At 46.7% G+C, this 21,033-nt stretch overlaps 1 protein-coding gene across 1 annotated transcript; it reads right to left on the bottom strand.

Moving 5' to 3' along the window:
- Window positions 1-1,151: 1,151 nt before the first annotated feature.
- LOC105471327 (family with sequence similarity 180 member A) lies at window positions 1,152-20,721 on the bottom strand. Its single transcript, XM_011723768.3, has 3 exons — window positions 20,386-20,721; window positions 8,307-8,407; window positions 1,152-5,864 (listed from the first exon to the last, which is right to left on the bottom strand). Exons 1-3 carry the CDS (start codon window positions 20,459-20,461, stop codon window positions 5,520-5,522), a joined length of 522 nt encoding a protein of 173 aa, XP_011722070.1. The 5' UTR covers window positions 20,462-20,721; the 3' UTR covers window positions 1,152-5,519.
- Between the last annotated feature and the right edge of the window lie 312 nt (window positions 20,722-21,033).

Genomic DNA, 21,033 nt, shown 5'->3' with positions numbered 1-21,033 from the left:
CAACTTCCTACGGCTGGAGTGATGACCATCATCGTAAACATAATCTCACGTACCCAAGCACAGCTTTATTGTTTCGGATCATAGGACACAGAGCTTTGGCTGGGAGGGCCACCTGCTGATCTAGACCTTAGGAAGGGAATGTTCCTGGTGGCAGGGAGAAAATGCAACATTCCTTCTGGAGAATTTGCCTCAGAGAGTACAAAGTTAAGCCTTTCAGACTTCCCTGCTGGCAAAGATCGTTCGCCTCAGCACCAGGGGGGAATATAAAGGGTCTAGGCCAGCCGAGGGTATGAGCCCGTGAGAAAGACTCCAGATCTTTTGGAAAGTACAGCTGCCTCCCTGGCAAAGTCTAGATGCCAGTCTCATGCCCAGATGTCAGTGGACTCTCTGGCTAAAGTGGGTGCTCAAATGCTTCTCTCTGAGGCTCTCCAAAAAGGAAACCGAAGCCCTTCTTTGGCTGGTACAAAAGGAGGAGGTGGGAGGGCAGGGAAGAAGTTGACGAGTTCAGGGACAAGGTCTTAGCTGCAGCTGAACTCTGGAATTTCTCCTGCTTACAGACTGGAAGAAGTTGTTAGCTTCTTTTCTCAGAACGGACATGTGGATTTGGGGCAAGGAAGAAAAGCAAAAGCAAAAGCCCAAACATTCTGTAAGTAGTGGTTCCTGGCAACATGACCTTACCTTGATCTGGGAGATGCTGAGCAGAGTCAAAGGGTTATAAAACCCACGTTGTCTTGAATTCACAGAACACAGGAATGGCGTTCCAAGATCTGCAGCTATACTACTTGGAAATGATCCCCAGGCTAAAGTGACCAGGGAAGTCACCCAAAAAACAAATTCTTCTTGACTTTTAAGGCAGGTGCAACTGTGGACAGCCCAGGTCCCCTTTGAAATTATCTTGCCATCATAGGATGGGCTAGGATGACTCAACTCTTTAAATGCATGTTAAAGACTGGCTACTGTATTTACTACATTCTGGCCTCATTTTTTTGGTTATGATTTTGAAACTCAGAATGAACAGTACCACGTGTGATGTTTTGGTCGCAAACATTAAAGACACCGGATAATTATAAGCAGCTGTGGAAGTCAACATCCACTGTTAAACCCATGAACCATTTCAGATTCCTCAGCGAGATACTCTGAGATAACAAAGATTCCGGTGAGCAACTCAATCATGACATTTTTATTATACCGTAGACGAATATTTGTTAAATAAAAATAGGTACAGCAAGTGATACAATAACACCAGTAGTTCTCCTTCAGAACTCTACCCATTTTTCAGAGGAAGGAAACACTTTTCCAGAATACAATGCTCAAGAAATGTAAGCCAGATCCCACTTGTATGAGGTATCTTAAGTAGTCAGACTCTCAAAAACAGAAAGCAGAATAATGGTACCAAGAGCTGGGGCAGGCAGGGGGAAGGGGGAAAGGGGGAGTTGTTCAATGCGTATAGAGCTTCAGACTTACAAGATGAGAAAGTTCCGGGGGTCTGTTGTACAGCAACATTCATGGAGTTAACACTGCTGTATTATATGCTTAAAAATGGTTAAGATGGTAAATTTTACGTGATGTGTTTTTTACCACAATAAAAAAAATAAGATATTGAAATGGATTAGGAAAGTAAGGGGTGTTGTACAAAATAATTTAACAAGCATTTAATTTTAGACTGTTGGACCTGCAGAAATACTTTGATTTGTTAGATTCAAGGTGAGGTGACAGAGCAATGAAGGTTTCAGCAGTTAAATGTTTGTTGATGTCTCTTGAGTGACACTGGAGATAGCTGTGAGGATGCCAACGATGGAGGAAACGTAGAAAGTTTTTAGATCGTGGGCCGGGCGCGATGGCTCACGCCTGTAATCCTAGCACTTTGGGAGGCCAAGGCCGGCAGACCACTTGAGGTCAGGAGTTTGAGACCAGGCTGGCCAACATGGTGAAACCCCATCTCTGCTAAAAATACAAAAAAATTAGCAGGGCATGGTGATGTACACCTATGGTCCCAGCTACTCGGGAGGTTGAGGTGGGAGAATCGCTTGAACCCTGTAGGCAGAGGCGCCACTGCACGCTAGCCTGGGGACAGAGAGAGACTGTCTCAAAAAACAAACAAACAAAAACAAAACAAAACCACAAAGTTTTTAGATCCTAAAATTTGTCAGCAGAAATGGTTACATAAGTCATGGGCAAGTTTCCACTATAAACATCACACTCCCATATTATTCTAATAGTAATTATAACCAAATGTGACCCCTTCATGACTAGTTGTGTAGAGTGTGGCACTAATGAGGCAAAATAGGAGACCCTGTTTGTCTGTCTAGTCTACATTTCTACTGTTCCTTGGGCAAAGAATAGGGTTTGCTGGCTGCTGGTGGTGATCATAGTATTCGATTCTGCATGTCAATGAAGTCATTGTTATAAAACTGTGGGTAAACAATTATCTGCATTCAGATTAAAATAGTTTTTAGGATTCTAGTTACTGAAAACGAGTCTTCATCTGTCTTTAAAAAAGTCATGTCCTTCTTTTTTCTATTTTTTTTTTTCAGTCATTGATTGCCACAGAAATTCAGGCCCCAATTTGTGTTTAATTTTTTTGTTGCTGGGTGAGTGTTCCTGGGAACCATCCTCCCATTCATGGATTTCTTAACTACTGGGAGCAGCCATCTACATAACATGGTGGTCAGGGACTACAGGGGTGGGCCTTTCTATCTGATGATTCTGAGTACAAGAAAGTTTTCAGATCCATTGTCAAGGGAGTGGAGCCTCAGGGCGGGACACTGACTATCAGGGTATTGCACAGTGTCTAGGGACTGAGGCCATTGCTAATCCACTCCCCACCTGACATCTAGGAAAAGTACAAACAGTGAAGGTAGGCTACCGTGTTTATCTGCCTCTGGGCGATCCCAACACTGTCTGTACACTGACTTTTGCTTTATTTAAACAATGATACCCAGAGAAGACTGACAGACAGTGAGTGTTAGAGTGTGGGTCAGCAGAGATAGAGCAAAAGTCAAGCAGAAGAGTCTTGCAGATGCATCGAAAAACAGACCCAAAGATATATGGAACTGGGCCCAAATATAGAGCAGCAGAGCTACCAACTAAAAAAAACAAAGAAAGAAAGAGACAAGCAGAGTGACCGTGTCAGAGAGAACATGTACATTTAGAAAGAGAAAGATTGAACAAAAAAAGCATACATCAGAATCTGTATTTGAAGGAGGTAAAAGAGCAGTATGGTCAAGGAATGAGAAAGAGAGACTGAGACTTACTAATCTTCTGAGCCTGAGAATATCAGGATGCAAAACTGTGTTTTTCTCTGATGATGAATACCTTCTTCCTGCATCCCAGTATTTCTCCAAAAAGATCATGCAGGTAGCACTGCTAGGCAAAGCTTATTTGCTCAAAGATTTTGAAGGAGTCCAGACCTCATCCTTATCAAATGACAATTGTTAAATACCCATTTCAGAATCAAATTTAGCCCAATAAATCCTCACTCATTCCAAGATCAGACTTATTGCAGCTTTAGCTTGCAGAACACAGCCGTAAACTTAGGAGAAGCCAGAAAGATCTCTGAGCTAATGAGGAATCCTTATTAGGACCCAGACATTCAACCCCTAGCAGAGGCCTTTATCTATTAACTCTTATTTAACATAGAATTATAACAAGCCTGGCTATCTTAGTTTGTAGGCGATGGCCAGCTAAGAAAGAACAGACTGTGAAGGGCAAGTTGTATTGGCAACAAAGAAAAATATGCTCTAATAGTCTGACAGTGAGGGAGACAGCAGAAAAACTCAGAACTGAACACAGAATGAGGAGTCTGGGACCTCTCAGCGTCGGTACAAACAGTTGAGCAGACTTCTTAGGTCCAGGTGCTCTCCTTATAGCATCTCACAGTTAAACGATTGTAGAAACTTCATAGGTAGGAGTCTTAGAGATTATCTTATCCAACTTCTTCATTAGAATATTTAAATGATGATATGGCCGGGTGCAATGGCTTGCACCTATAATCCCAACACTTTGGGAGCCTGAGGCAGGTGGATCACTTGAGGCCAGAAGTTCGAGACTAGCCTGGCCAACATGGTAAAAAACCGTCTCTACTAAAAATACAAAAATTAGCCAGGTGTGGTGGTGCACGCCTATAGTCCCAGCTACTTGGGAGGCTGAGGCAGAAGAATCACTTGAACCCAGGAAGCAGATGTTGCAGTGAGCCGAGATAGTGCCACTGCACTCCAGCCAGGACGACAGAGCGAGACTCCATCTCTCTCATATCACACACACACACACACACACACACACGCACGCACACACACAAGAATGTTTAAATGATGATCTTACACTAAACAAAAGCTTAAGGTGATATGTATGTATAGTTTAAATAGATACCGAGTCAATATCTCTAAAAGGAAAGTTTTGGCATTTGAAAGGGTAGAATTCTGTCATCTGAAAATCATTTTTATTTGGAGCATTTAGTGCTCTGATGATGCTAAATTATTTTCACATGAAGACAGACAGGCACGGGTCTTCATGCCACCTTGTTCGCTGGGAGACTCTTTCTGCATTAGCTTGGTTTTACTATTCAAAGACAAGGTATGGCTGGACTGGGCTGTGGGCCCCTTCCTGTTTCTCTCCTGTGTTAAGCCAGCTTTCAAAAAAGAAGAGTTCAGACATGAAAGTCATAAAATTACTGATTTTCTAATGGATTCTTCTTGGCAGCTTTTGGAAAAGTGAAGAAGTATATCCTTGGCAAATAATATATTTATTTGGGTATAGCTCTAGTTTCTTTATATTTACTATAGAACCTCTGGAAAAATGTTCATTCATCCCAGCACCCTAGTCCCTTAGGACCGAAGGAATCTGTCCCCCATCTTCCTGCCATGATGTCTCCTTTAGCTCCTTCCTCAATCCTTTTTTAATGTTTTTTTTTTTCTTGAGACAGAGTCTCACTTTGTTCCCCAGGCTGCAGTACAGTGGCATGATCTCAGCTCACTGCAACCTCTACCTCCTGGGTTCAAATGATTCTCCTGCCTCAGCCTACTGAGTAGCCAGGATTACAGGCATGCGCCACCGTGTCCGGCTGATTTTTGTGATTTTAGTAGAGATGGGTTTTCACTGTGTTGCCCAGGTTGGTCTTGAACTCCTGACCTCAAATAATCCTCCCATCTCAGCCTCCTAAAGTGCTGGGATTACAGGCATGAGCCGCTGTGCCCGGCCTGTCTTCACTCTTGAGTGTGTGTGGCTGGTGCTCTGGGTTGAAGCATATCAGACCTCTGCCTGCCACAGGCAACCCATTCTGCCCATGGAGGCATCTTGAATTACTACTCCAGCCCTTCCAGGTCACATGATGGCATGAATCAGATGTGTCTTCTAGGAAACTACAAGGAGAAAAGAGCATCGGCGTTACTGTGTTTGATCTCTGCTGCTCTGTGTCAGCGGTACGTGTTTTGTTGCTGGTCTCTGTAAATGGAATAGAGAATGAAGACTTTCTGGATTACTGTGCTGGTCCCTGCTCCGAGGTCCTGGTGTGGGCCAGTCTCTCAGGGAGGTACTCCCGGCTGTGAGGAGCGCATCAAGTCATGCCTCAGGGCTTGGAAGAGGCTAACAAGGGACTGCGCCCAGATGTCCTTCTGATAGCCATGGGACAGGGCTGTGCGGTAGGCCGCATAGGCTAGGGTCAGCACTGTCCTTTCAAAGTCTTCTTTCTTGAGGATGCCAGGGTGGCTGGAGAGGCTGGCGCTGAGCCGGCGGATGTCTGGGATGCTCTTGGGGATGACGTTGTTGCAGACAGTGCGGAAGTCCGAGGCCTTCCGCAAGGAGGCCAGCTCCTCGTCCTTGATGGAGATCTGCAGGTCAGGGCTGATCTCAAGTTCGGCCAGCAGGAACTGGTGAGAAACGTGAATGTGCAAAAATATGAAGTGGGGCATTGCTGAGGACACAGTTGTATTCATTATCACACACCTTCCCTTAGGGAGGCAGCTGCCAAAAGAGCTTTGGAACCCAAGAGACCTGAGTTCCAGTTGTGACTTTCTCACTTGCTGTGTGATCTTGGACAAGTTACTTAACTTCTCTGAGCCTCACTTTCCTTCTCTGTGTAAATAATTAGTAACAGCATCTACTTCACTGGGATATTGTGAGAGGTAAATAAGACAAATATGGACAAAGCTAATAGAGTGCCTGGTTCAAAGCCAGTATTTAAGGGACTAATTATAGTTTCTAGTGTCCTGGATAAATTCCTTCTTCCCTTTCTTTCTCCCACCCAACAAAGATCATCTAAAGCATCAACTATTTCAGATAATTTTAAGGCAGAAGCTGGGAGACTCTTTCTGCATTAGCTTGGTTTTTCTATTCAAAGACAAGGTGTGACTGGATCGGGCTGTTGGTCCCTTCCTGTTTCTCTTCTGTGTTAAACCAGCTTTCAAAAAAGAGTTCAGACATAAAGGTCATAAAATTACTGATTTTTTTTTTTTTTTTGAGATGGAGTCTCACTCTGTCACTCAGGCTGGAATGCAGTGGCACAATCTCAGCTCACTGCAACCTCCACCTCCCGGGTTCAAGAGATTCTCCTGTCTCAGCTTCCCAAGCAGCCAGGATTATAGGTTCCTGCCACCATGCCCAGCTAGTTTTTCGTATTTTTAGTAGAGATGGGGTTTCACCATGTTGGTCCGGCTGGTCTCGAAAACTCCTGACCTCAGATGATCCCCCAGCCTCGACCTCCCAAAGTGCTGGGATGACAGGCATGAGCTACTGCGCCAAGCCAAATGACTGATGTTCTAACTGATTCTTCTTGGCAGCTTTTGGAAAAGTCAAGAAGTACATCCTTGGCAAACAATCTATTTATTTGGGTATAGCTCTAGTTTCTTTATATTTACTATAAGACCTCTGGAAAAATGTTCAGAGTTTGAAGGATGCAGAGGATTGTGCTAGGAATCAAGTGGGATACAGACGTTTGCCCTTTTCTCTCACCTGCCCACTAAGCGTAGGAACTGGGTCTGCCATGCACTTCCCTGCGTAGTGCCAGGCTCACAGTCGGGACGGAATGACTCCAAATCCTAACTCTTCTCTCTGTCTCCGTCTTCCCCTGCCCTAGTTCATCCTCCATGGCACTGTCTATGATCTTTCTGAAATACAGATCTCTTCGTGTGACTCCCATGTTCAAGACTAGGCAAAGACTCTGCATTTCCCAGTCTGGTTCCCAAGGCAGGATTTGAAATCTCTCCCCTGACTTAACTACATGGCTACAGCAAGTTATCTCTTATTTTATTTTATTTTTTTGAGATGGAGTCTCGCTTTGTCGCCCAGGCTGGAGTGCAGTGGCATGATCTGAGATCACTGCAACCTCCACCTGCCGGGTTCAAGTGATTCTCCTGCCTCAGCCTCCCAAGTAGCTGGGATTACAGGTGCACACCACCACGCCTGGCTAATTTTTGTATTTTTGGTAGAGATGGGGTTTCACCATGGTGGCCAGGCTGGTCTCGAACTCCTGACCTCAGGTGATCCACCTGCCTCAGCCTCCCAAAGTGCTGGGATTACAAGCACGAGCCACTGCACCTGGCCCAGCTGTCTCTTTCTTAACCAGACAGTCCTAGTGCATGGAGTCAGAGGATGTCACAGCGGGACGGGAATTTTGGACAGCATAGTTGAATTCTCTCATTTAACAGATGAGGAGAGTCAGGCCCAGAGAGAAACTATGGCTTATGCAAGGTGGCACAGCGGACGGGTGACAGAGCTAGCACTAAAGCTCAGATCTCGAGCCTGGAATCATAACACTGAACCAATCTGGGTGGCCTTGGGAAACTGACCCTGTGGTTTGGAGGAGGAGTGGGGTCTCAGTGATGCAAGGTGAGAGGCAGTGGAAGAGAGCTGCCAGGGTGGTCCGTGGCTTCCAGAAACCCAGCTGGGCTGGCAGCTCATCCAGACAGCACTGCTGTCACAGCATGCAGGGCCTTGGAGACATGGCTGCACCCAGACAACAGCTTGGCATTTCCTGGCAAGTCCTGCCTCGAGGCCTTTGCGTGGGAATTTTGCCACACTCTGCTGCCTGGGCGCCAGGATTGATGCCTATGGGCCAATTCTAATTTTAATTTAAACTGAACTGAACTCCTAACGCCATCATTCTCTGTTATAGCATGTGGGAAAGACAGGAGGCATGAAGAATACTTTCTGAATGAGCAAGATTCTGTGACCTCTACAAATTAGGCTAGTCCCTACCACAGCAGGGGTCACTCATGGTCAGGGGCTCAGGTCACTTCTCCTTTTCCAAAAAAGAGAGAGAAAGTGCAGTGCCTTTTGGGTGACTTGGATTGAGCACATTCCCCTCTGCCTACCTCGAAGAGCAGCTCCACCTCCTCCAGGGAGGTCTGCAGGACTGGGTTCAATGGCAGCGATGAGGACCTCTTTGGCCGGTGGGCAGCAGGGAAGAGCACGGCTGAAAGAAAGAAAACAGTGAGTTCCTGGCTGCTGTGCGCGCCCAGAACTTTTCCCTCTGATCCACCTGCGGGGTAGTCAAGGAGTCTTTAAAATGGACTGACTTGGCCAGGATTGGTGGCTCACGCCTGTAATCCCAGCACTTTGGGAGGCCGAGGCGGGTGGAACACCTGAGGTCAGGAGTTCGAGACCAGCCTGGCGAACATGGTGCAACCCCGTCTCTACTAAAATTACAAAAAAAATAGCCAGACGCGGTGGCAGGTGCCTGTAATTGCAGCTACTTGGAAGGCTGGGGCAGGAGAATCGTTTTAACATGGGGGGTGGAGGTTGTAGTGAGCCGAGACTGCGCCATTGCACTCCAGCCTGGGCAACAGAGCGAGACTCCATGTAAAAAAAAAAGGACTGACTTGAAAGTGGTGGTGGACATAGAGTGAGGAGAGAGGTGACACACCCCCCTGGTGTGGCCTAGAAAGCTCTCAGGCATGCCAGACCAGTGGCTGAAAAACTGGCTGCTCATCAGAACCATCTGAGAAAACGAGAAAAGAAAAGAAAAGAAAAAGAAAAAGGAAGAACCATTTGAGAAAGTTTTGTAAAATCTATATGCCTAGGGATACACATGCCTTAGGGAATTTATATTAAACCAAAGCAAAATAAAGCAAAGCAGAAATGATGAGCAAACAAAAAGCTCCAAAGTCGATGGGTGAGTTCCCTGAAAACACTGTTCCCTGATAGCACAGCACACATCTTAGCATGTTACCACTATGAAGTGCTGGTTTATGCCCTTTTAAATCAGAAGATCAGGCTTCTGGCTACCTCAGGCACATCCAAAATATAGCTGCCAAGAATCTGAACACAGGTGACAAAATAAAGGAAGAGAGCTGCACAAGACCCTGGCCCTTGGATCTAGGGCATCATTGTGGGGTCAAGCTCAGAGCTTTCTCCAAGGGCTGGCTGATTTTTTTGTTTGTTTGTTTGAGATGGAGTCTTGCACTGTCACCCAGGCTGGAGTGCAGTGGCACAATCTTGACTGACTCTTACCTCTACCTCCTGGGTTCAAGTGATTCTCCTGCCTTAGCCTCCCAAGTAGCTGGGATTACAGGTGCGTGCCACCATGCCCGGCTAATTGTTGCATTTTTAGTAGAGACAGAATTTCACCATGTTGGCCAGGCTAGTCTTGAACTCCTGACCTCAAGTGGTCTGCCTGCCTCGGCCTCCCAAAGTGCTGGGATTACAAACATGAGCTACCGCACCCAGCCAAGGCTGGCTGATTTAGGAATGCATTTAGTATAAAGTCAGTGACTTGACAATGCTGTTCCCCAGTGGTTGCATGTAGAAGTGGTAACTGGAGGAAGATGAATGGCTACTAGAGGTACGTAGGATAGCAAGAATTAGGCACTGGCTGGGGTCAAGTGAGGGAGAAGACAGAACATCAGAGGGTATAGGAAAGATCATTATAAATTACAGTTCTCTATGACCACGTCAGGCTAGGAGCAAATAGCCCTGGTCACCTCCACGGCCCCTCTGGGGAGCAGGCACTGTGCAGAAATGATCGGCAAGCCCTCTGCCAGCTGAGAGAAAAAGGTACAGCTTCTTTAAGACACTTGATTGTGATCTACCAGAAAACTGGGGAAATAACGGTAAAAATCAAGACTATAAGGTGTTGGCACCTCCTGAAGTTGCACAGGCATATTTTGCTTAATCATACATGGCAGCTCTGCTAGTTGATAATAGTGCCCTTGAGCCACCGAGAAAGGGTCAAATTATGTTCAGTGTACGCAGTTAAAGAAGGCAGGCTGGGCGCGGTGGCCCTATAATCCCAGCACTTCGGGAGGCCAAGGCGGGCAGATCACATGAGACCAGGAGTTTGAGACCATCCTGATCAACATGGTGAAACCCCATCTCTACTAAAAATACAAAAATTAGCTGGACATGGTGGTGCGTGCCTGTAATCCCAGCTACTTGGGAGGCTGAGGCAGGAGAATTGCTTGAACCCAGGAGGCAGAGCTTGCAGTGAACCGAGATTGTGCCACACTGCATTCCAGCCTGGCGACAGAGTGACACTCCATCTCAAAAAAAAAAAAAAAAAGAAAAAAAAAAAAGGCAGAGAAGGATGGAAATCATTTTAGAAAGATTTCCATCAGAAGTGATAAAAACAAACAAAAAAAAGGAAACATCTTTAACTTAGAGGAACTTTCCTGTAAAGCTCACTTGTGGGGATCTCCCATGTCCCAGAAAAGCCTGATGGATATATCATAGTATTGCTGTAAATTACTTTCTTAGTAACTCACTTATGATCGATACTACAAGTTCCTCAAGGACTGGGATCCATATAGTTTTATATTTCTGTACCCGTGGCAGAGCCTGGCAGGCTTCTAGGGTGTGTGCCAGGCATAGCTGTCGATGACCAAATTCCTGCACTAATGGTCGCCTCGGCCAGCAGAGTGACCAGCTCTGTTTTGCCAGACCGTTCTCGGGGAAGAAGCTATCAGCTCCATGGCAGTATTCACTAGCCCAGCATTTCAGCAGAGTCTGCCAAAAAAGAGCCAGTTTCCCACAGAATCATAGATTTCATGACTTGAGGAAGCCCTTGCCCCTGTTCATCCACTGCCAGTGCCTGTAGTGTCAGGTGGAACGCAGGAGAGTGAGGTGTCTGTGACGCCACTAGTTCACGCTGTTAGAGTCACCAAAGCGGTTTCTTGGACCTGGCTCCAGAGTTCTGATTTAACTGAACCAGAGTGCAACCAACACATTATGATTTCGTAAAGCTTCCTAAGTGCTTCTAATGACAGCCAAGGTTGAGAACCACTGTCCTAGTGAGAGTGAGCCTGACCTGAAATTGTGTGGAAGACGCTGACCCTAGGCTGTGTGGCCGCTCTCTGGTTAGACCGGTGGTTCCCAGCCTTGACTAGACATTCGATTCATCTGGGCACTTTTAGAAACCCGAATACCCAAGACCACACTCCAGGCCAATCTGTGGGCATCTCTGGGAGTGAAACGTAGGCACTGGGACTTTTTCCAGCTCCCAGGCTCCAGTAGGCAGCCAGATCTGTGTTATCCACATCACAGGCCGATGGTGTCCTTCTACCATAAAACAATTCAGAGTTCTTGCCTGTCTGATGGGGCCTTACAAGGCCAACTGAAGAGCCCAAGGTCATCACGTTCTTGGAGGTGAGGAGTGCAGGCACAGAGAGGGCATGGGCTTTGTCTCTGCTTTCTCCTTGGTATGAGATGAGTTGGTCTTAGGTCAAGGTGTGCCTGTTTCTTTCTTCATGCTCTTCTTTTCTTCCCGCCAGGAAGAAAGGGGGTGGATGAAACCCCCTTCTTAGGATAGGATCTAAGAGCGACTTGACTTCTTTAATTCTGCGAGAATTGATCTCTTATTGCCAAATTAAAGGTATTGTTCCCTTAAAAAAACAAACAAACAAAACAAAACAAAACAAAACAAAAACCCCAGTCCCAGCAGATGAAGGCGATAGGGAGGGAATGTCAGGGCGTGGAGCCCTTCCTGCTCTGTGTAATCACAGCCAGCCTGTGGCTGCCTGCCTGGAAGTTATTCATGATCTTAGACCTGGACTTTCTTCACTCAGTTGTTGCCCTGCGAACAGCAACATGCCTTTAACATGCTCACCCCAGGCGGACCCCTAGTTCTCAAAGAGCCAAGAAGAAAATACTTCCTGATTCAAAGCTGAGCTTGATAATGGAAACTCTGTCATTTCCAATAACTCTTGGTATCGTACTGAATAATAACATAGTTTGGTGGAGACTTAGAAATAGCTTCAGCCTTCAGACAAGGGGAATGGCTATTGCTTTAGGATGTAAGTTTGTACCAGGCACGGCAGCTCACACTTGTAATCTTAGGACTTTGGGAAGCTGAGGCGGGTGGATAACTTGAACCCAGGAATTTGAGACCAGCCTGGGCAACAAAGTGAGACCCGTCTCTACTAAAAATAAAAAAAAATTAGCTGGGCATGGTGGCACATGCTTGTGGTCCCAGCTACTTGGGAGGCTGAGGCAGGAGGATCAATTGGGCCTGGGAGGTCAAGGCTGCAGTGAGCTGTGAAGGAGGATCAATTGGGCCTGGGAGGTCAAGGCTGCAGTGAGCTGTGATTAGCCACTGTATGCCAGCCTGGGTGACAGAATGAGACCCTGTCTCAAAAAAAAAAAAAAAAAAAAAAAAAAGAAAAGAAAAAGCCAAGCAAATGGGAGAAAGCATTTCCAATGAATGTAACTGATAAGGATCAATATCTAGAAGCTAAAAAAGAAGTCCTACCAATCCATTTAAAAAGTAAAAAATCGGCCGGGCGCAGTGGCTCAAGCCTGTAATCCCAGCACTTTGGGAGGCCAAGACGGGCGGATCACGAGGTCAGGAGATCGAGACCATCCTGGCTGACACGGTGAAACCCCGTCTCTACTAAAAAAATACAAAAAAAAACTAGCCGGGCGAGGTGGCGGGTGCCTGTAGTCCCAGCTACTCAGGAGGCTGAGGCAGGAGAATGGCGTGAACCCGGGAGGCAGAGCTTGCAGTGAGCCGAGATCTGGCCACTGCACTCCAGCCTGGGCGGCAGAGCGAGACTCCGTCTCAAAAAAAAAAAAAAAAAAAAAAAAAAAAGTAAAAAATCAGAATGTATGTGTGGGAAGCACAGGAATCTTAAAGATGGGTCTCTCTCCCTCCCTTCCTCACCCCCACCCCTGTACTGGTCCACCAGCCCTAGCAGTGCTGCCCCTTACATTTCTGTGGCTGCTTTGACCTTGTGCATTGGGCAGGGGTAGGGAAGGTTATGCCCCTTAGGCTGCTGGAGTGCAGCCAGCTCTAGGGCAGACATCTCAGTGGTTCAGCAGCCGCCCAGATCTGACTCCCTGTGTGAGGCAAGACCTAGAGGGAATCTCCACTGGAAAGGCTGGAGGTGGTGGGTGAGAAATAGCTCTATCTGATCAATGTCACAACACAGAGGTCAAATTTCACAATGTACAATCACTCCAAGATGTTCTTGTCCATAATGACAAAGGCTGGACCCCACCAGAAATGCTGATGGCTGAAACAAGGGCTGGCAAACTCCAAGATGTTTATGTGCAAAGCTGGAAACTAGACTGGCTCCTACATTTTAGAAAATCCTGTTTCCGCAGGAAGACTTTCCTGGGAACCCCACTGTACGTGGTGGTTTTCCTTCTCTACCTCTATGTTTCTTCATCCAGGCCGCATGTTTTGCATCTTGCTGCACGCCACCCTGAAACGTTTCATCAGGGTTGCCAGGCCCTGGGAGGGAGCGAATGGGCTATGTGCAGCCCCTGCCTCACCTCTGTGTGTGTGTAATGCAGTGCTCTAGGTGCAGTCTCAGGATACATTTTGGAATGATTTAAGAAAACATAAACTAGGTAGTGATACAACCAAACCAAAACAACAGCCTTGGAGACTCTTCAGGGCTTTGCTGGTTTTTCTTCCTTTTCCTTCTGCCCCATCCCTCAAACTTATGGAGGTCGCTTTAAGTTCAGCTCCCTGCTCCCTGCTCCCTGCTCCCTGCTCCCTGCTCCCTGTGAGTAAAGTGCTCTGGGCAGCCCAGCCTTCACAAGGCTGATGGGAGGGAGGCCTGAGTGCTCCTCCCTGGATGCCCATTAGCAACGGCACCCCCTCTAAGAGTGGGGTGGGGAGACCAGAGACTGGCAGGAGGATCCCACGCCCCCCAGGTGCCACCTGAGCACTGAACCTCAGACAAGAAGGTTGGTGTGACATGTCTGTCAGAAGCACGGACTTTGTGCCTCTTTTGCTTGTGTACAATTGGGCCCATTTGTTTACTTTCTTCTCCATTCAATGCTCCCCGCCCAGCCCACTGTCCAGGCGTTTCTTCAGGATGTGAATGTGTCCATGAGGGCCACTCAGTGTGTCTGTCCTAAGGGCCCTGAGACTCAATGGTCAACTTGTGTGGAAGTTGGCTGCCGAGGCTGGCCATGGGGTGGGGAAACCAAGCGCTGCTCAGTTCCTCCTTGATTCCCTGCACAAATGAGCATCTAGGACACATGGGACCGACCAGCATAGAACAAGTGACTCACTTGCTAAAGGTCATGCCACATGGACTGAGTTAGTCCAGGAGCTGGATCCAGAGTTCATGATTCATGTGTTATAGCATGTTCTGTCCATGTTTTCTGCTGAGAGATACCTCTGGAGCTCAGACTAAAGCTCTTAACATGTGGAGCTCAGATATAATAATGCAATAGCTCAGGGGTACCCACTGTGTGCCTTGTGCTGTCCATAGGTACCTCGTGAGGTAAATATGAACTTTCCATTTTATAGATGAAGAAACTTGGAGGTTAAGAAAATTGCCCTAGGCCATCCGATTTATGTGAGGTAGGGCTGGGATTAAAATCCAGATCTCCAAGGCTGCAAAACCCAATCTCACTGATAAGTGAACAATGCTCTTTTTTGTAGGTACCTCTGCCCAGAGACTGGGCATTCTTCAGTTCTGAATAATTCCAGAAAGGATAAATGGTAGTTAGTGATGAATGAAGGAATGCCTATGCATTTGATAGAAAATGTATTCTTAAATGGATCATACATATTTTTCAAAACTCTGACTTTGACTTATAATAATGTGATATGCAAGGTAAAAGAACTACTTTTAGGATCACTCTCCTGCTTTGATTCTCCTTTTCTCCCTCATTGTTCCTCTTTTTTTTTTTTTTTTTGGAGACAAGAGGCTTGCTCTGTTGCCCATGCTGGAGGGCAGTGGTACAATCTTGGCTCCCAGGTTCAAGCGATTCTTGCACCTCAGCCTCCTGAGTAGTTGGAACTACAGGTGCCACCATGCCCAGCTAATTTTTTTTTTTTTTTCCAGTGGAGACGGTGTTGTTTATCATGCTGGCCAGGCTGCTCTCGAACTCCTGACCTTAAGTGATCCTCCTGCCTCAGCCTCCCAAAGTGCTGGGATTACAGGTGTGAGTCACTGCGCCTGGCCCTTTATTGTTCCATTGCAATCGCTTGGCAAAAGCACAGTCCAGCTCTCCCCATTCCACACCTGCCCCTGTGCACCTGAATGTGGCTGGAGAAAAACGCTCTTTGTGATGACTCTGTTTAAAATTACAACCCTCTGGACTCTCTAGCCTCTGTCCCTACTTTATTATCATCTAACAAATCACCTATTTTAAAATATAAATATATTTGTTGCCTGTTTCCTCTCACTAGAGGGTATGGGATTTTGTCTATTTTGTTCACTGTTGCACTCCCAGTGCCTAGCATCATGCCCCTTCCTGTTCATCAGATGAATAAATAATCCCATAGGAACACATTACCTTCCCTGGTCACTAAGCTCTATTCTTTTCAAATAGAGTGCCTTACAAAATCCTTCCTTTTCTAATAGGGTGAATCTAGAGTTTATTTGTGATTCTTGTCTTGGCTAATGATCAGAAAGTAGATGTTGACTTCTGTCTCCACCACACCCTCTCCTTATCCCTGAGGAGTCCCTTTTTGGGCCTGGAAGAAGCTATTTTTTAATTGATCTCAGTGAGTGCTGTCCCCCACCTCCCCCACACCTTAGCCCTTCAAAGCTTTCTTGCCTAGACAAACAGCCAGAGGCACTCCAGTGGAGTAGCCTGGCTTTGTTGGGCAGCCCGACCTTCTCTTTGACTTTCTGTAATCTGGGTTAAAAGTCTCTTTCTTCTTTCCTCCCATCCCTCCGATATGTTCAGTAGCACGATATTCAGGCTAATCATGCTTTCCCCAGAACTGTGTGTAGCATTTGTGGCAAATAGCTTGTTGGAAAGGATTCAAGCTGCAGACCATCTCAAGCCAAACTACAACTGTATTTTTAATGAATCAGTTGAAGCAACTTGATGGAAAGGACAGTGGGTGTGGAAAGGAAAAGCTCTCATTTGTAAAAGATCTTTTGCCAGATCTGACGGATGTCATTTACTTTTTGGCTCCTGGACCAGCCCTCTGTAAACACAGTGCTATTCTGAGCAAGCCAGGGTCTCGGCCCTGTGCGTGGGGGTCCTCTGGGAGAGCTCCTGAGAGGGCTGTGGCAGCCAGCTCCTCTTGGCTGGAAAGCTCCACCACGTAGGGGGAGCTTGGGGTTGCCGGGAGTAGGTGAGTGGCCCATGGGGATGGAGAAATATGCAGAGCGGACGAATGAGCATGGGGCACTGTGACAGCAGATGGACCTCGGGGATCAACTTCAATCCTGCCCTTGCAGCTGGGGGAGCTGGGGCACTTCACTTCTTGCCTCACTCTCCAGTTTTCTTATCTGTAAATGGCCAGGATAGCACCTGCCTCATGGAGTTACTGTGGAGTGAGAAGATGGCTCTGTATGGGGCACTTGGGCAGTTAATACTTAAAACAATTTTGTTTTTGGACACAGGGTCTTGCTCTGTCATCCAGGCTGGAGTGAAGTGGCTCAATCATAGCTCTCTGCATCCTTGACCTCCTGGGCCTAAGTGATCCTACCACCTTCATCTCCTGGCATTAAGTGATCCTACCACCTTAACCTTCTCAGTAGCTGGGACTACAGGCATATGCTGCTACACCCAGCTAATTTGTTTTAATTTTAATTTTTTAAGACATGGGAGGGGGGGGTCCCACTATGTTTCCAGGCTGGTCTCGAACTCTTGGCCTCTCAGCCCCCTGAGTCATTGGAATTACAGGCCTGCACCACCATGGCTGGCAGTCAGTGAGTACTTACTGAGTACTGACCACAGGCCTTTCCCTCATGGAACATTCATGGCTGAGGACACACACAACCCTAAAGTGGACACCTGAAAATGACATAAGTTCCATCAAAAAATGGAAGGGCGGCTCTATTAAACTACTTAAAAAATAATTTGTGTGTATTCAACAAAAGCATAGATATTCATATTCCTTAATAGATGCATATTTGTTTCTCAAGTATGGCTAGTCCTCCCCCTTCCAGTAGTGCCCTGGCAGGACCTGGTATGTGCTGGGACGTGGGCCACCTGTGTGTGTGTTTGTGTGTGTGTGTGTGTGTGTGTGTGTGTGTGTGTGTGTAGATGTGGCTTTCCTGGCTTGGCCACAGGTGAGTCATTTGGTCTTCATCAAGCTGGTGGGGCTGGAATGGGTGATCCTGGATCCTGGCATGGAAAGCTGCCTCCCAGGGTGGAATCCTAGAGAGCGCTTAGGGAAAGGCTGGGAGGATGGTAGGAAAAAGACAGTCCTAACAGCAGGGTGCATATTGCCTGTGGGTTTACGTCTACATTTCTACGTGTTGGAGCAGGAGGGTAGGAGGATGGACGTGGGGTAGCAGTGGGGTGGGGTGCTGAAGGGCAGGGGGTGGAAGAGGAAAATCTCAGGAAGAGATTGCCCTAAGACTTTCCAAAGGGAGTACTTTGAATTGAGGCTGGAGGTAGGGTGGGGGTAAGGATGAAGGTGAAATGAATAATACATTTGGAAAAACTGTTATTCATTTGGGTGTGACTCCTATTCTGTCTTAAAAAAAAGATGGCAAGAATTGTGTATTTCTTTTATAATTAGAAAAAAATGTTAAAAATGAAAAAAAAAATCAGCTACGTGGAAGACATTTGATGATGGTTGGAGGGACTCCATATCATTTGTTGACTCTGAGTGCTGACTTGAGCCATTAATCTAGCACGTCACATCCGCTGCCTCGTAGTGGCCTCGATATCAGATGGGCTGGCTTTGAGTCAGTGGATTGTGAACTCACTGTGGAAGGACCTTCCCCGATGTGGAAGGACATGGTCCAGAGAAGCTGCTCCCGGAATGTTGCTGTAGATTCCCCTGTTAAGAGCCTCAAACTTCCTTTAATGAAAAATTTTTATTTTTCAAAAATGGGTAGGCAATAGCTAATATTTATATTGTGCTTTGTCATTTACAAAGCATTTTCTTCTATATTTTTGAATATGACCCTCACAGTAACACAATGAGGGTGAGTTTTATTGATGTGATGGATGTTAATGTCACCTGTTAGTGAACTAAAGCTCAGAGAGGTTAAGAGACTTGTCTGAGATCACACTGCCAAATAGAGATGGAACTTAAATCAGGTCCCTTGCAGAGTAGCTCATGATGTGGCTGTTATGTTTATAAGCCATATTGCAAGTCAAATGATCCCTTTTGGCTTTGTAACAGCCTGTGCATTAGGAAGAATGGGCATTATTATCCCGTTTAATAAGCAAATCCCCAGTGTGACAAAGAGGGGAGCGACAGAACCCAACTCCAAGATCTCTTTGCTCTTTACTTCCAAGTGCTACCTCAAAGTTTGTGCACATCATGAACAGGGATGTGTGACAACAGAGTGACTATAGTCAATAATAACTTAATTGTATATTTAAAAAGAACTAAAAGAGAGCCGGGCACTGTGGCTCACACCTATAATCCCAGCACTTTGGGAGGCTGAGGTGGGTGGATCACTTGAGGTCAGGAGTTTGAGACCAGCCTGGCCAACATGGTGAAACCCCATCTCTACTAAAAATACAAAAATTAGCCAAGTGTGGTGGCGGGTGCCTGTAATCTCAGCTACTCTGGAGGCTGAGGCAGGAGAATTGCTTGAACCTGGGAGGCAGAAGTTGCAGTGAACTGAGATTGCACCACTGTACTCCAGCCTGAGACTCCATCTCAAAAATAAATAAGTAAAGAAATAACAAAAATAATAAAAGAGTATCATTGGATTGTTTGTAACACGAAGGATAAATGCTTGAGGGGATGGATACCCCATCTTCCATGATGTGATTACTATTCACTGCATGTCTGTATCAAAACATCTAATAGACCCCAGAAATACAAACAACTATGTACCCACAGAAATTAAACATTAAAAATTCAAAAAGGAAAAGGGAGGGGTGTACATGTGCATGTGCATGTGTATGCAATGTTGTTATGAGAAAAATGAAGAATGCTGTATTATTTATTTCTGGGCAATGATCACTTCACAGCTCAGCTCAAAAGACTTATATCCCTGTTAGAGATGTAAGTCTCTAACATCAGGTTGAACCGTGAGGAAATGAAACCCAGCATAAGTACAGTAGCTTTTGCCTCCCTCCCATTTCAGATCCTTCTCTTGCGCTGCTCTATCCCCACTCCGGCCACTCCTTCCTTCCCTGACACGGTCCTTGAGAAGCCAGCAGGAGGTGCGTCCATGCCACCATGCCAGTTGCCTTCCAATTTTGCATCTCTAGAAACACCTACTGGCCTGACTTGAAGGAGCGCATTCTTGTTGCAGTTCTTTCTGGGAGAGTGAACTCAGTTGACTTTAGGCAGTGGAAAGATTTCAGTTCATATTGGTGAAGAGTGGGCAGTGCTGTGGGTACCTCCTTTCCTAACAGTGATAAACTCTGGCTCGAGGTGCTCCCGGTGTCTACCAAGCAGAGCCAGTCCCAGGGAAATGGAGAAAAGATGCCATCCAGCTAGGAGGAACTACATCCTGAGAGGGAGGAAGTCAGTGATGAGAGAACAGCCTTTGCTGGGGCCCCTTCCTTTGTGAGGAGGTGGTGGGGCCGGTGGGTGCGGCGGAGGCTGAAGGGTTGCTCTCCTCACCTGCCCACCTCTGGCTGCAGAGATGCATCCCCTCCCGGTGAGGAGGCAACGTCCTGTAGATCTTCTGCTCTCGTTCCCCCAGGGAGCAGGCCTTTGGCATCCCAGCCCCCATCACTCCATCATTTTAGCAGCAGACCTCAGCACCTGCTCTCCAGATGGTCTGGCCCAACTGCTGCAGGTGGTGGGGGCAGTCGAAGAAATGAGTTCTACTTTCTGTGAAGCAGAAATGAGTTCTCTCTGGGATACCAGAAAGGGATGCTCTCTAGGTTCTCCACCTCGACCTAGCTCCCTCAGGGGCTTTGATTTTTTTCCAGTGTCATTTCCCCATCACCCTCTAAGAAGGGGGAACATGTCAAGAAGCATCAAGCAATTGACAGAGATTAGATAAAAGGAGAGTGCGGGGCTTCTAATGTCCTTCCCTCCAAATTTTGAATTACATTTAAAAAAGAATAATGAGCATCAGACAAACAAATGAATAAAAAGCAACTCACCCCTGCTCCACCTGTGGCACATGGAAGCCTGAGCATTGGAATACAACAGCAGAAGCAGCAACGTCTTCCAATGCATCTTGTCCTTCAAAAGGTGACGAATCGACCCTCAAGCCCAATGGAACCCCAGTAGCTGCAGGTATGCCCGCGCTGTTCTTCCCAGTGAGATGATGGAGTGCTTCCCTCCCTTCCTTTTGCAGATGTGCAGAAATGCCTACTCTGCCTCAGAAGGCTGGAGGCTGAAGGCTGCGTCCTGGGTGGGACAGGAGTCGGTACCTCTCTTCATTTGACTCTCTCTGGGATTGGGGGACTGGGCTTCCACAGAGAGACTCTGTTTTTGAGCACATCTGGAGTGACTCACGGGGCATGTGATCTCCTTGGCAGTGGGGCGGATAAATATAATTTCTGTACTTGAGTTCCATGTGTTGGATGCACCCACTGGAATTTTTTCTTTAACAAACAGACCCGCGGAACTTGTTAGAGAGCCCGGCGAAGAGTTGGCTGCTCTCCCCTTCCACACATACGATACCAGAGCCAGGGGCGAGGGCTGGAGGCAGAGTTGGGAGCCTGCCTGGCAGACACCAGGACTGGTTGAGCCTAAGTTGCCTTCAGGACAGCAAAATCATTGTGGTGCCTGGGCTGAGTATCACT

The sequence above is a fragment of the Macaca nemestrina genome, chromosome 4 (genome assembly GCF_043159975.1).
Source record: "Macaca nemestrina isolate mMacNem1 chromosome 4, mMacNem.hap1, whole genome shotgun sequence".
In the NCBI taxonomy this organism is placed as follows: domain Eukaryota; kingdom Metazoa; phylum Chordata; class Mammalia; order Primates; family Cercopithecidae; genus Macaca; species Macaca nemestrina.
The sequence above is the reverse complement of the archived record's forward strand: the minus strand, read 5'-3'. Positions and strand labels throughout refer to the sequence as shown.

Bases quoted from the DNA above. Each gene is read 5' to 3' on its own strand.
- LOC105471327 (XM_011723768.3), bottom strand. From the start codon at position 20,461: ATGCATTGGAAGACGTTGCTGCTTCTGCTGTTGTATTCCAATGCTCAG. The intron at 8,408-20,385 runs GTGAGTTGCTTT...TCTTTCTTTCAG, and splicing joins GTGCCACAGGTGGAGCAGGG to CCGTGCTCTTCCCTGCTGCC. The intron at 5,865-8,306 runs GTAGGCAGAGGG...GTTTCTCACCAG, and splicing joins AGGTGGAGCTGCTCTTCGAG to TTCCTGCTGGCCGAACTTGA.